This window comes from Citrus sinensis, chromosome 5 (genome assembly GCF_022201045.2).
Source record: "Citrus sinensis cultivar Valencia sweet orange chromosome 5, DVS_A1.0, whole genome shotgun sequence".
Lineage (NCBI taxonomy): Eukaryota > Viridiplantae > Streptophyta > Magnoliopsida > Sapindales > Rutaceae > Citrus > Citrus sinensis.
The window spans coordinates 36,733,564-36,748,047 of record NC_068560.1 but is presented as its reverse complement, the minus strand read 5'-3'; the positions used below and the strand labels follow the sequence as shown (position 1 = coordinate 36,748,047).

Genomic DNA, 14,484 nt, shown 5'->3' with positions numbered 1-14,484 from the left:
TTTTTAGTAGAAAAAGAGTTAGAGTAAAAAATCATACATGGATTTAGGGTGTGTTTGGGATTGAGGTGCTGCAGCTTTTAAGGTACAGCTGTTGTGGAAAAAAAATTGTAATTATGAAATAAAAATTAGATATATATAGTAAATGTAAATTTTAAATAATAATTTTGATAAAATTATTAAAGATACAATAAAATTTTCATTATATAAGTGAAAAATCATATTAATATAGTTTATAAGATACAGCAGCTAGTGTTTATCAAACACTTTAATGCTGTAACTTTTAAGGTACAACTACTCAACCTTAATCTCAAACGCACCCTTAATAAGGTAAGATTTTATATATAATACGATTTAAAGTGTAAAGAATAAAATTGTGAATGCAGAGCGAGTGGGGTTTTATAAGAAAAATAGAGGGGTGCCAATATCGTCACTCTTTCATAAAGATCTTTCACATTGCAAAATTTGAGGGCCCATAACTGGCCCAAGGAAACTAGCATAGGCTGCAACACTTAAGTTTGGAAGTTGGTTGCCAAATCTTTCCTCCGCATATATTTGTGTATGGAAAATGCTAGGGAGCGAGAGGAACAAGAGAATCACGAGAGAAACGGCAACAGTTGCTGCCGTTTTGCTTCTCATTCCTCTGGCCCATTAAAACAATAAAATAATAACAAAATTGAATAAAGAAATGGCGCGTGCAGATTGAAATCCAAACATTGTCTCCTCACACAGGCTTACCTCTTCCACTTTCCTCTCTCCTCACGCAAATCACCATTATCATTCACTGCAGCAACCGCTCACGGCTTTATCTCCAACCAACTTTTCCTCATCTTCTTAACTTAGCAACTGCTCACGGCTTATCTCCAGCCTGCCTTCCACTCTCCTTTCTTCTCACGCAAATCACCATCATTGTTCATGGCAAAACACTCCTCACGCAAATCACTTCTGGAATTTAATTTTTTTTTGACATTTCTTTTGTAGGTTCGAAACTAATTGAAAAATAATTGATTGATGTCCGAATTTTTTTTTGACATTTCTGTGAAAGATCTGGTTTTGGTGGGTGTGTTGGATTTGGGGGTTTTTTTTTTTAGGTCTCGTTGGGTAGTTTTTGTGCAGAATTGGAAAAGTTGGGTAGAATTGCTGTGAATTTTGGTTTAGATCGCATGCTTAGTGAAAGAAAAATAAGAAGATTAGCTCAAATTTTAAAGTGAATTTTCTTCTCCTAGCCTTAGTAACACAATTATATTGTTAATCATTAAGCTTATGTGTGTTACTTCTCCAACGGAAAAAATTTATCTGCTTTATTACTGATCGGTAATCTGAATATACCGCAATGAATTTGTGATCTTCCTCAAACATCACATTCACTTGCAAAGTCCTAGGATGACAAACCCAGAAAACACAATCCAATAAAGTTTCATAATCCGATAATGGCAAATTTGTATGCAACTCCAGATTCTCAACTTGTAAAAGAACTGAAGGGGAAAATTCACTGAGTTCATATAAATTATATAAGACCTTGATAAATGGCAATGAACAAAGACGGGAAGAGAAAAAGAAAATTAATAACAATAAACAATAGTGACAACATAAAATGAAATGTTAAAAATCTATGATATGAATTTTGTAGCATACCTTACTCGAATACAAAGATAGCTTTAAACTTTCAATTTGCTTGGATACTCTAAGAAATTTCTTTAGTTTGAGGTACCAATGAGTGTTGAGAACACCTTTACACTCAAAGCTGCCTTTCCATGGACAAGGAACATTTATTGATATAATGGGAATTGGATTAAACTCATAAGTAAACAAACATAAATTATGAATATCAACATCAATTGCCTTTAAATATTTGCAGCTACGAAACAGTAAGTTCTTAAGTTGATTACTCGAGATCTTTATCTTTCCGGGCAAACAACAGCGCGTCACAAACAGATCCTCAAGTAAAAGAAATTTTGAGATAAGGTGATTAAACTCATAGTCAGCAAAATATACAAAAAATTAAATCTAACTTTTTCAGATAAGGAGACCTAGCCACCTCAAATGTACAGAAACTCAGTAGCAAGCTTTTGAACCATCTGTTCATTTAAACAGACTCACTCTAGAGTTAGCTTTTTTAAGGAATGCAACATTATAGAATCAAACGGCTACTCCAATCGACACCAAACTAGCCTTAAATTTGTCACAAAAATAGCAGAAAAGATTGCCTGAGGCAACGTGTACACTCTGTTTTCATCTGTTATGTTCTCAAAATCTAACTCTCTAACCCCATCTTCTACAGCCAATTGTAGCCATCTATCAATAATTGGAGCTGATCCTTTAACATCCAGAAAAGTAAAGAATATCATAAATTTCTGAATACAAAACTTTAGCTTCCACTAACAAGTTGAAAAAGGCACCATTTTGCTTATTTAATGTTGCCGAGAGAGCCGAGAGAGAGGGGGAAATAGTGCTGCTTTCCATGAACGATGATGGTAATTTTTTGTGAGGAGAGACGAGTGGATGAGGAAACGTGCTTTGCCGTGAAGAGTGTTTTTTCGTGAACGATGATGGCGCGTCATCGTGAGCAATTGCTGTCGTGAACGATGATGGTGATTTGCGTGAAGAGGTAGAAGAGTGGAAGAGGAAAGGTTGGCTGGTGAGAGAAGTTGCGAGCAATTGCTAAGTTGAGAAGATGGTGATTTGCGTGAGGAGAGATGAGAGTGGAAGAGGAAAGGCTGGCTAGGAGTAGATAAAGCTGTGAGCGGTTGTTGCCGTGAACAATAATGGTGATTTGCGTGAGGAGAGAGGAAAGTGGAAGAGGAAAGCCTGCATGAGGAGATAAGGCTTTTTTTTTTTTTTTGAAAAGAGGAGATAAGGCTTGGATTTCACTCTACATGCGCCATTTCTTTATTCAATTTTTTTATTTTTTATTGTTTTAACGAGCTAGGGGAATGAGAGGCGAAACGGCAGCAACTGCTGCCGTTTTTCTCATCATTCTCTCGTTCCTCCCGCTCCCTAGCACTACTCTTTGTGTATTTCATGCTAGTAAAATATAATCTTGTACAATAATTTTTTAATCAGAGGTTTTTAATTATATTAAGGTTAGAAATAAATATAATATATTTTGTACTATTATAACATATTAAAATATTTTTATCTTTTAATTTGTCCTGATCTAATATGGTCAGATTAAAAGCTCACTCTAATGTTATAATTGTTTGTTATTAGATAAGTTATTCAAATTTAATTAACTAAATACAAATATTGTATTAATAAACAATGTTTTGTCTTTCTAGAGTTTTGTGGTAGCCAAGCAAACCAAATTAATGGAAAATGTTAAGTATCAAGAAGAACGAGAGAAAGACGAGAGAATGAAACATGTGTTGAGAGAAGAGAGAGAGAGAAAAAGCTGGCAGAAGAGAGAGAGAAGAGGCAAAACAATAGCTTAGATTGTAGTTTCTCTCATCCTTCTCTCGTTCCTCTTGATATTTAGCAGCAATCGATTAATACCATTCATTCTCAGACACCTGAAGACAAAAAAAAGACCTTAATATTATTATTGTTATTACAATGCAGAGAGCAAACGGCCTCCTCCTCCTGCGAATTTACTTGAAGGAGTTATTTGCCAAGGTGACAACAAGAGGCTCTCACTGTAGTCAAATCGCATCTCCATTACTATACTCATTTGGCCTCCGATCAGCTTATCCTTAGCTGCCCATCTTTGTATTTTACCTGAAGTGGTTTTCGGAACATCTCCACTTTTCACAAGAATCAGCAGCCCAACATCAACATTTTCTTCTTTCAAGACGCTTTTCTTGATCTTTTCACAAATGATCGTCAAAACCCTCGTATCTTTTTCTACTCTCTGCATCTCACCAACAAGAACGATCGTTCTTGAAATCGTGAACGCAGCAAGGCAACCTCCTCGTAGATACTCGGGACAGCTACTATAAGCAGTGGTTTCTATATAATGAGGGTGTACGTGTGTCTCTTGATGATGACTGTTCTCAAGCTTGATAACATCTGCACATCGACCAATCACGAAGAGAAATCTTTCTTCACCTTTCACAATTCCTCTGTCCCCTGTACGGAGGTAACATCGGCCGGTGATGTTGCCGAGTCTTGCTTGGAATATCTCTCTGGTTAAGAAAGGGTGACCCAGGTAACCGGAAGCATTGCTTGGTGATGACACCCAAATTTCGCCCTCGATTCCATCAGCAACAGGCTCGTGGGTATCTTCATTTACTACAACGATCTCAATATCCTCATCATCTCCTTCGTGTTGGGAACCAAGTCTCGCACTTGGTAAGAGCTTGTTGTGAGATGGAATGTTGTGAATAGGAGAGTCGTCGTAGCTTCTCCAGGCTGTTGAAACAAAGGTGCAGTTCTCTGCTAAGCCGTAGGATGGGGAGATAGATGACGGGTTTAGCCCCAGAGGCTTCAACAAATTGACAAACTCTTCGACTGACTTCTTGTAAATTGGCTCGTTGATGATTATAAGGTTTCTCATGCTCCCTAGACTAATTGGCCTCCAGCTGCCTCTGTCGTTAATCCCACCCCGCTTCACAACAAGTGGTAAGGTGAATGACGGAACAGGAGTGCAAGTAGCTTTATAACTTGTGATCATCTCAAGCCATATTCTTGGACTCTTAACAAATGCGGTAGGTGATGTTAGCACACAAGTTGCACCAGACACGATAGTCAGTAACAGAAACATGAGGCCACAGTCATGGTACTGAGGCAACCATGAGACTATGACGCTATTCGGATGAAGATCATAGCATTTTCTTGCTGCTCTGGCATTGTGAGCAGCAGAGCCTGCAGTCACGAGCACCGGCTTTGGAATCCCAGTTGAACCTGAAGTGTACTGAATCAAATACAGTTCATCTTGTTTGCACCCTTTATACACGAAAGAATCCTTGTTCAAATCAGCCCTTTTGCCTTTGATGTCATGTGTAGAAATCCACCTTAGGTTCTGCAGCATTTCTGCAACATTTCTACTTCTGTTTCTATTGTTGGAAGGAGAAGAAGAGATATATTCTCTGACACGGGCAATGTAATATTGGTCAGCAATGGCAGCTTTGGCCTTTGTCTGTGAGAGAACTCTAACGAGATGGTGATGGTTTCCTTTAGCAAAAGATGGGTCAGGTGGAATCATGGGAATGATCGAAAGGCCCGCTCTTTGGCACCCAAATATTATCTCAACAAGCTCGAGTCCCGGTGGGCATAAAATGACAACGGTGTCACCCCTTTGCAATTGAGTTGGCAATTGCGATGAAACGGATTGCGCCGAGTCATTTAGTTGAGCATAGGTCAGTATTGAGCCTTCGGTTGAGTCATCTTCGACCCAGATAAAAGCTGGCTTGGACCTGAAGGCTGGTAAATTGGCCCAAACTGGGAGGTAGAGATCAACAACGGGTTGGTCTGGGAAAGAAGGGTCGTAATTCTCGTAGTTCATGTTGCTTCTTTTTGTGTATCAATCAATATCAATTCGTTTGTCAAGTGAATCACCCGATCAGCTTAGGCAGACTTTATAGCGAAAAAATGTGCATATATTTTTCACGTCGCTGTCCTAATGCGGACAATGATATCTACTCGAAAGAATAAACAGATATTCCACAAGAATATCCCACTTTGATCATCAGGCCAACTATAAATTTATTAAGAGAACGTCGCATTATTATTGGTGTTTATAGGAGTTTATGTTCTTCTTGTCTCTATCTTCCATGTAATATCTGATGACTGATCCAAGCCGTCCTCGGATTGTCGCGCTCATACAAAATGCTTTTATATAACCACGCACTCATTATTGATGCTATCTAATGTATTGAATAATATAGACATTATATAAGCACTTGATAATGAAGTTTGTCAAATGATTTGGACTAAGATACAAGAACACAACGATAATTATAAGTATATCGTAAAATTGTGATCCCCCCTTTCAATACATAGTGCATGGTTGAGATTGCCTTAAATTGACAATTTAGCAATCAAAAAATGTTTAGTCAATTTATTTTAAAAATGATTCTGAAATAATCTATTAAATAATATAGACATTATAAGTTTTTTTATAATAAAATTCGTTAAATGATTTGGACAACAATGAAAGAATACAAGTCGATAATTACAAGTATTTTACAAAACTGTGATCCCATCTTTCAATACTAAAAGATGTGAATAAGTGCATGTTTGAAATTGCCTTAGATTGTCATATATTAAGTTATTCGACAATCTACCAATCAAAAAGTCTTTGATAAATTCACTCTAAGGTCTTGTGTGGGATTGAGGTAGGAAAACAAACTATAACTATGAAATAAAAATTAACAATATATAGTAAATATAAATTTTAAATAATAATTTTGACAAAATCTCGAAATTATTAAAGACATAATAAATTTTTCATCATACAAGTGAAAAATTATATCAATATAATTTTTAAATTGCAACAGCTAATGTTTACCAAACACTTTAATATTATAATTTTTAAATTACAGTTGTCCATCCTCAATTTCAAATGCACCTTAAAAGTGATTTTCAAATAATCTAATTTTGAAAGCAACTTAAAGTAACTTTTCCAAACCAACGAGGTGTTGGTTCAACTGGCGTCGGTTGAAACCCTTAGGTGGCTTGATTGGATTTGCTCCTCAATTTGAGTCTCATGGGAGTCGCTCTCGTTACCCGGCCCAAATTCGAAGTAGTCAGGGCCCAATGTGGTCGCCGGATACCGGATGGTTAAGTAGCTTTTCCGAATCTGATTATTTAAAAATCAATTTTTTAAGGTATCCTTCATAAATACCCTCACACAAGAAGTAATTAATATATAAAATTTATAAATTAAAAGTAAAATAAATAAATAAAAGACTGGACATATGGTCCCGACACCATCGTTGGCGAGATTTTTCCGACACCAGCAAAAAGAAAGTTGTCTTTTATTGATAAATCTGGTTCCATTAGACTCAAAATTTCACGATCTACGTAATGGTACCAGTCTCGGCAGCAAAAAAAATCAGGCGGTGGAGTAAATGCCTCCCAAAAGTGGGGGCAATATAACGCCGTCGTCTAACGAAGTGTAATGACGTTCCCCGCCCCGTCCAGTGGATAGAAGAGCGGCTTCCGTAGATTGCATTGCTTCTATCCATGGTGCCAGTGAATCAAAAACCACCTGATTCAATTCAAGGGTGAGGTCATATTACCGCCACTTGTTTAGGAGAACCTTTTTGTGATACGGATGCGTAGACCGCGAAAGTTTGAGCGTCGTTGGTGGATACGTCACCATAGGACAATTTTCCCCTCGCCGTTAACAGCACTGTTGTCTTTTGCTGCCAACGAAAAATTTAGCCACCTTTCAATTATTTTTTTTGGGTTATAAAAATTATTTATTAATTAGTATTTAATATTGACTAATGATTTTTTCGGTAAGATAACATAAACTTAAAAAATATCTTATTAATTGGCATTTAATGTTAATGATTAATAGAAAAATATATATTAATAGAAAGTTGAAAAAAAACAAAAAAATATTTATTTATTAAATAATATGCTTTAAAATTAATCGTAATCGGTTTCCACATAACCAAAATATAATTAATCTATTTTGGTCATTTCAATATACATGTTTACCTTTTTGATTAATATACTAAACATACATGCTCAATCGTATGATTAGTGATTACATTATAATTTAAATTGATCAAACATGTAACTGAATTATTTATGAAGCTGATTCCTTCAAAATCTATCCTAAAATAGATTATTCAGGAAGCTGAAGCATTCGCAAACCTATCCTAAGATTCCTAAAGACGAGAAGTTCCATTTCCCACCTTCAATTGATCTTAAGCCAATCCCTCAATATAAGTTCGTTCATACCCTGAGACTTCTTCTCAAGTCGCTCATGAACGAAATGAGTTATCGAGCCAAATGCCTCTTGTCACTCACATCAAAACTCTAAAACTTCTAGTGTCACTGTTAATTAATACACTTATTAGCTAGCAGCATGTAAATAGAGCTAAGCAAGCTCATTTTGCTCAATAAAAGAAATATGCTCTAGAATATAGTCCATCTCTTTAGAAATTGTCCACGCTTAAAATATCATCTCCCAATAACTAAGACTTGACGGTTATGTAATCAGTTTAGTCAGCCATGCATGCACTGAACAGCATATTTGATCAAAAAAGGTCCAAATTCACACAAGCAAAGTAATCAAGATTGCATCGCAGATATATTGAAGTTCAACAAGGGATCCGAATCACAGTCAAATGTCAAAAGCAAAGCACTGAAGCATTCTCATTCTGTAGTTTCCTATAAGAGTCCACTGTCCACTAACACCCGAAAGTTGGTGTCCTACAGCAAAGAACTAGAGCACAGATGATGTTTATTTAACTTAACCTCTGAGCAGAATTACCATATAGAAGTTAAAACACTCATCGCTTTTAATTTCCAACCTTCCAGCAGCCATATTTCCCATGAATACACTAGCATTGCTTTGAAAAACTTCACTTCAAACTGACCAATTGACAGAGATAACTGACAAACTTCTTTAAATTTTCCTATTATTGTCCCCAAGCACAGGCCCTAACAATATGCAAGTCAAACAAAAGTTGTTAAGAAATCATCATAAAGACAATAGCGTTTAACTGAAAGTTATCAAGTAAAACCTCTAGTATACAATTGTCTAGAAGTAATTATACAAACTGATAGTAGAGAAGAGTTTAAGAACATCTAGAAAGGAAGGAAGATGGGTCAAAATATCCACCATTGTGCTATCAACTGCTTATAAGAGACCAAACTTACTCTTCCAATCCAACAAAAATGAAAAAAAAGGGGAAAAATGATCTTCGAAAAAGGCTTGGGTGTTGCATCTACCTAAATTATTAACCAAAATTAAATCCCAACTTGCATTACACATGTTTTACAATCTGCCAAAGCGAGAAGTGGCATGTCGTAGACAGTTATATCAACGAAAAATCAAACAGTTACAGAATAAATTCATAATGATTTCCACTCTAACACACTTGCAATTAACAGAACAATGAAGCAACTAACTCAAGCTAGATAAAAATGAAGGCCATCTTCTTTCCATGAGTATGCTGATATTTTATTCTCTCCAGAGCTTATAGGTGCAAAAACACTGCTGCAAAGTAATATTACATTTCCACACATCTATTTGTTATCATTTTCAAAATGGAAAGAGTGATATTCTTGCTCAACTCAACTTCGGAAAAAACTACCTAGAGATAACTCCCTATTGAACACTCAGGGGAATATTAAGGCTAAAAGGTCTTAATCTCATTTCCACAATTTCTGTCAACATGGACAGAAGACAGCACACATTACATTACATACCAACACAAGTTCACCCATATGACTTATGGAAAGTTGGTAGATCCCATACTCTCTTTCTTTACCAACAATTGAGCTGAATTTGGAATAGACAAATCAACCTAAAATTGCATATTTAATAGCACAGATCAACATGTTTGTTAGTTCTTCATCTCCAAATGAGAAGATAAGGCTGTATAGTACTTCTGTTATTTCAATCCCATGTCAACTTTATCCAAACATTGATATCATGTCCCAGAACAAATTTCACATTTTGGTTCGCATTATGGTTCTTTAAATGAAAAACAGACTAAATTTTATTTTCCGCCACTTCATGTCCAATAAAATAACAGAATCTAGTAATCACACCAGTACATAAGAATTCATCTTCATACAAGCAAAAACTTGGCACTCTCATAAAAGAGCCGTGTTCAATGAATTATCTGAAGCAAAATGGAAATGCTGATTGACTCAAATCTTCAGAGATCAATATACTGAAACCAAACTTACAGTGTTTTATGAAAATCAAGGGCATATCAATGACAAAAAAAAAAAAAAAAAATTAAAAAGAATCGAGAGCATCTAACATTAAAAAGAAAAAACATAGTGAAGATTTAATGAAAACATTGAAATATGGAACCACATTTTCCAGAAAGGGCTGGTTTCAGAATATAATATATATGTTGGATAATAAGAAAACGAAAAAATTACAGCAAACAGAGCTTAAGTGGTAAGAGAAGCACAATGAATGAACCCTTTTTGTAAAGCAGTCTTCAAAATACTTCTAAAACCCTGTGGATCCTACATGAAGCTTCCAAGATAGACCCCACTTGGACCTCGATCAATTAGCAAGAACCAAACCATATTCAACAATAATTAGAAACAAATAAACAACAAAAAGGTAACACAGAAATCTTTGACAGTTTAAGCATTCAGTTTATACCAGGAAGCAAATGATTTGTCCCAAATTAACTTAATAACAAACTATTAACCAAAAGAGACAGTAGTAAAGATACAGCTAAGGCATAAGCATTACAGGTTAACACTGCAATCTCTGCAACCACGACGCAAAATAGAAATATGAGAAAAATAATCACAATTGTGCATAGAAACACTAAAAAACGAAACATTTACACAAGCAAGAGTCTAAAGAAAGGGCATCAAAATAGACAACCTAAGAATTGATGTGAAAGTCATTGTACCCAATGTTGATAAGGCTATTTATCTGATCCAAAAGCTGAGGCTGCTGCTGCTCCTCCTGCTGTGGCTGCGGCAATGCAGCACCAGCCGCCACTGCCGCCGCACTAGAAGGTGCTCCCTTGGCTTCCACAAACCTCCATAGATACCACGAAGCCACAGACCTATATGGCCTCCACTTCTCACACAACTGGTCCATCTGTGACGGCCTTGGCAACTCCTCCAAACTGTACAGCAACTGAACTCCTTTCCTCACACCGAGATCGTTAATCGGCAAAACATCCGGTCTATGCAGCGAGAAAATCATGAACATGTGTACCGACCATGAGCCGATTCCATTAACCATTGTAAGCATCGTGAAGAGCGATTTATCATCCATATTTACAATCGCGGAGTCAGACAGTATTCCATTCTGGTATTTTCTCGCGAGATCGTGAAGATAACTCGCCTTCCGGCCTGAGACCCCAATTTGTCGCAGCTGTTGAGGGGTTAAAGCAAGGACCGTCTCTGGAACGACTCCAGCTTCGCCACCACAAAGCGCGATGAAGCGCGTATAAATCGATGTGCCAGCTTTGAAAGCTAACTGCTGATAAAGGATGCTGCGAGTTAGGGCTAAAAACGGAGTGTGAAAGGAATCGAAAGTCGGAGGCGGGTGGATGTCAATTAACGAAGCTAACTGTCGATCCGCGTTACGGAGATGGCGAATCGCAGCTTCGACTTCGCCTTCGGACGATAACGGCCGAGCGATAATTCTGGGAACAGTTAGGGTTTGTTGTTGCTGTTGAATGGCTCGGGATTTTGTGGATTTCGCTGATGTGGCTTTCGACGATTCGGTTGGTTGAGATGAACTGGTTTGGTCGACTCCGTTATCGGGGGAGAGTTTTCGGATTTTTCGAGGACGTAACGGAATTTTTGACGGAGGGGATGATGTCTGGGGCGTAACATTAGCATGGGTAATGGTTGCGTTGTTAGCGGTTTCCGATTGGACCGGAATGACGGCGAGAGCAGTAGTGGAATCCTGGTTCGGTGGAGGCTGCGTTTCGGGTTCGGGTTGAGGTTCGGGTTGGTTCTGGGTTTGGGACTGGGTTTGCTCGACCATGTGTGCGATCAGTGATGGTTGACTATAGACAACTGTCGACGGCGGTAGCGGTACTGGTGGTGGTTGAAGCGAAGTGGTGTGCGGATGGATATGCTGTTGAAGAATGAATTTGGGGAACAATTCAAAACTCAACTCAACTCGACTCGACTCGACTAAGCAGACCTTTATTTTCCAAATCTCATCTGTTTTTTTTTTTTTTTCAACCTATGTTCTCTATCTCTATCCTTCGAGTTCGAGTACAAAAGAGTTTGGTCTAACTTGACCCTTAAAGTTGTCCCACGCTTTTGTAGTTCTACAGCACGTGTTATCTTCTTGAGTCTTGCTTGGGCCTCAACGTTGGGCCGTTTCAGTTGAAAGGCGAAGCCTTCTCACTGGACGAAAACAAACATGGGCTTCCACAAATGAACTGCATAGAAACAAGTGCTGGTGGAAGTATTAGCACACCTCCAAAATACTTACAAAACCCCCTTTGCATCTTTACTGTTTTAGATTTTACTGAAATTGCGTAAACAGGTACAAATAAATCTGTTCAAACCCCACGCTCTTGAGTAGAACTCTTTACATGGTGAGGCAATTTGGTCTTCACTTGTTCATTAGTAGGCGGTTAGTTACAGTCAAATATGGGAATAATGAGCCAAAACCCAAAAATAGAAAATATAAAGGGTGCGCGTTCTTGAAATTAAGATTAAAGCTCTGATTGGTATACCTTTTCAATTAGAGATTTTATTAGTAGAATTTTTACAAGTAGAGTATTTACTAAAAAAAATTTAGTTATTTGGTTGTTAATGAGAGTTATTATTAGAAATTACAAAATTACTTTAATAGGTAAGTTTTTTAAAGTTATGTTATGAAAAGTATAAAATAAAATTATCAAATAAATAAAGGATATTTTAGATATTTTAATTTTTTTTTAAAAATTTCAACCTCCACACAAAAAGCCCAATATTTAAGCTTTTACTAGTAAAAGCAAAATAACTTATTTAATCTTCAAAATCTCTACTAAAAAAATTTAAAAAAAATTGGTAAGAGCTTATGAGATTATATAAGTACTCATGACCATCAGATAAGCTATACACACTAATTTTGCGATTGAATGACCAAGTTTCAGAGTTTTTATTTCTATTTGTGTTTCAACTTTCATTTTTATCTCTCGATCGCAGCAAATTAAAAAAAAATAAAATCAATTATCCATTATTATTTTTTATTTGTGGGTCTTAATAAATAAATAAAATTATTTTGGTTTGCATATACTCATCTAGGTTTAACAAGGTTAAAAAAAAAAATAAAATGAATCACAATAAAATTAGTTGATGAAGGAGTTTGACAAACCAGAAGGATTGAGAACAACACCTCGTTGGAGGCACTTGGAAATTAATAGGTAAATCAAGGTTATTTTTAAAATTAAATGGGTTGTTAACAGAAATTATGAAGCTTTTAAATATTTAAATGGGGTGTATTGAGAAAATGGGGTTTAAAAGGACTTTTATACATGCTAATAGCTCCACGGGGGGGGGGGGGGGGGGGGTCTATCTGCTTCCATGTTTGTTAAGCCCAAAAAATAATTTCGCAATGTTTTCGCACACAACAAGAAGTGCAAGATGAACAATATATTTACTGGCAGTCTGGCACCGGACAAAATGCAGCTAACATGCATGGTAAAGAGATAACTAATAAAAAGATAAATAGGCTACGTCTTTCTTAGAGTTGCTCTTGCTATGAGTTAGAACATAAATCATAATCACACATATAAAATAATAAATAATAATAATAAATTTATAATAATTTTAACCGTATAATTATAAAAAAAAAAAAAAATTACTTGAGAGCGATTCGAACGCATCGGACCAAAAAAACAAAAGCATTGAGAAGACATAAATAATTTCAGAGAGAAGAAATAGATAATTTCAGATTTAGCGGAATGCCTCCAGTGCACTGGATCGAATTGGTTGAAGTGACGTCCAAATCATGATCATGAGGGGCGGGACCCACATCATTTAAGACGACAAAGCTCCAGCTCACTTTACCTGGGCCTGCCATCACAATTATTCGGGCCCATAATTTTGGTTTTTACTTCGTCGGATAGTTAACCATAGCGATGGCGGAGGGCGGTCGAAATCGATGTCAATTCAATTTTTCCGAGCATCGAACAAATCAGAAAATTTTGAATTAATTTGAATTTGATCTAAAAAATGGACTGAATCTAAGATGTTAATTTTTATAATTATAATTTTATTTAAGAATTATTATGTTAACTTTTTGTAATTATAATTTCATTTAAGAATTATTCATAAGTATCTCTATTGAATTTGAATTCATCAATTTAATTTAAAGGTTACCTATTACTAATTGATTAATTATTTATTTACTTAGTTGAGGCTCTTTTGGTGTAACTTTTTAAATAAAATTTATTTAAGTAAAAATTTTATTAATAGATCTTTTATAAGTGGAGCTTTTATTTTTTAAAAAAAAAATTGTTTGGTTGTCAATGAGAGTTTTTGTTAAAAATTATAAAATTATTTTAATAGATAATTTTTTTAAGTTATGTTATGAAAAGAATGAAGTACGATTGTCAAATAAGTAAATAATACTTTAATATTTTAAAAATATTTTACAACTTTTACTCTTTAAAATTTAAGTTTTTACTAGTAAAAATAAAATAATTTATTTAATTTTTAAAATCCCTGCAAAAAATAACAAATATTTTTTTTAAAAAAGATTAAGGTTAAAAAAATACTTATGATCATTAGATTAACCATACGAAACAACAATTAATAAAACCAATGATAAAAATTAAAATATTTAAATTTAAAGATCTAAAACAATTACGTTATCAATATTATAAAAAAAATCATGCAATGACATGAAAAATAAAAAGAAAAAAATCTTTT

At 35.5% G+C, this 14,484-nt stretch overlaps 2 protein-coding genes across 3 annotated transcripts; both read right to left on the bottom strand.

Moving 5' to 3' along the window:
- Positions 1-3,544: 3,544 nt before the first annotated feature.
- On the bottom strand, positions 3,545-5,437 carry LOC102621856 (uncharacterized). The gene has a single exon (XM_006473830.2). The coding sequence runs from the start codon at positions 5,435-5,437 to the stop codon at positions 3,545-3,547; it is 1,893 nt and encodes a 630-aa protein (XP_006473893.2).
- Positions 5,438-8,178: 2,741 nt separating this feature from the next.
- Positions 8,179-11,857, bottom strand: LOC102613060 (alkylbase DNA glycosidase-like protein mag2). Of its 2 annotated transcripts, none has more exons than XM_006473449.4 (2): positions 10,475-11,857; positions 8,179-8,553 (listed from the first exon to the last, which is right to left on the bottom strand). In XM_006473449.4, exon 1 carries the CDS (start codon positions 11,594-11,596, stop codon positions 10,475-10,477), a length of 1,122 nt encoding a protein of 373 aa, XP_006473512.2. In that variant the 5' UTR covers positions 11,597-11,857; the 3' UTR covers positions 8,179-8,553. The 2 variants fall into 2 exon arrangements, with proteins under 2 accessions (XP_006473512.2, XP_006473513.2); XM_006473450.4 differs by having other exon boundaries at positions 10,503-11,857.
- Between the last annotated feature and the right edge of the window lie 2,627 nt (positions 11,858-14,484).

Excerpts from the sequence above, each read along its gene's own strand:
- LOC102613060 (XM_006473449.4), bottom strand. The coding sequence starts at position 11,596 with ATGGTCGAGCAAACCCAGTCCCAAACCCAGAACCAACCCGAACCTCAA.
- LOC102621856 (XM_006473830.2), bottom strand. The coding sequence starts at position 5,437 with ATGAACTACGAGAATTACGACCCTTCTTTCCCAGACCAACCCGTTGTT.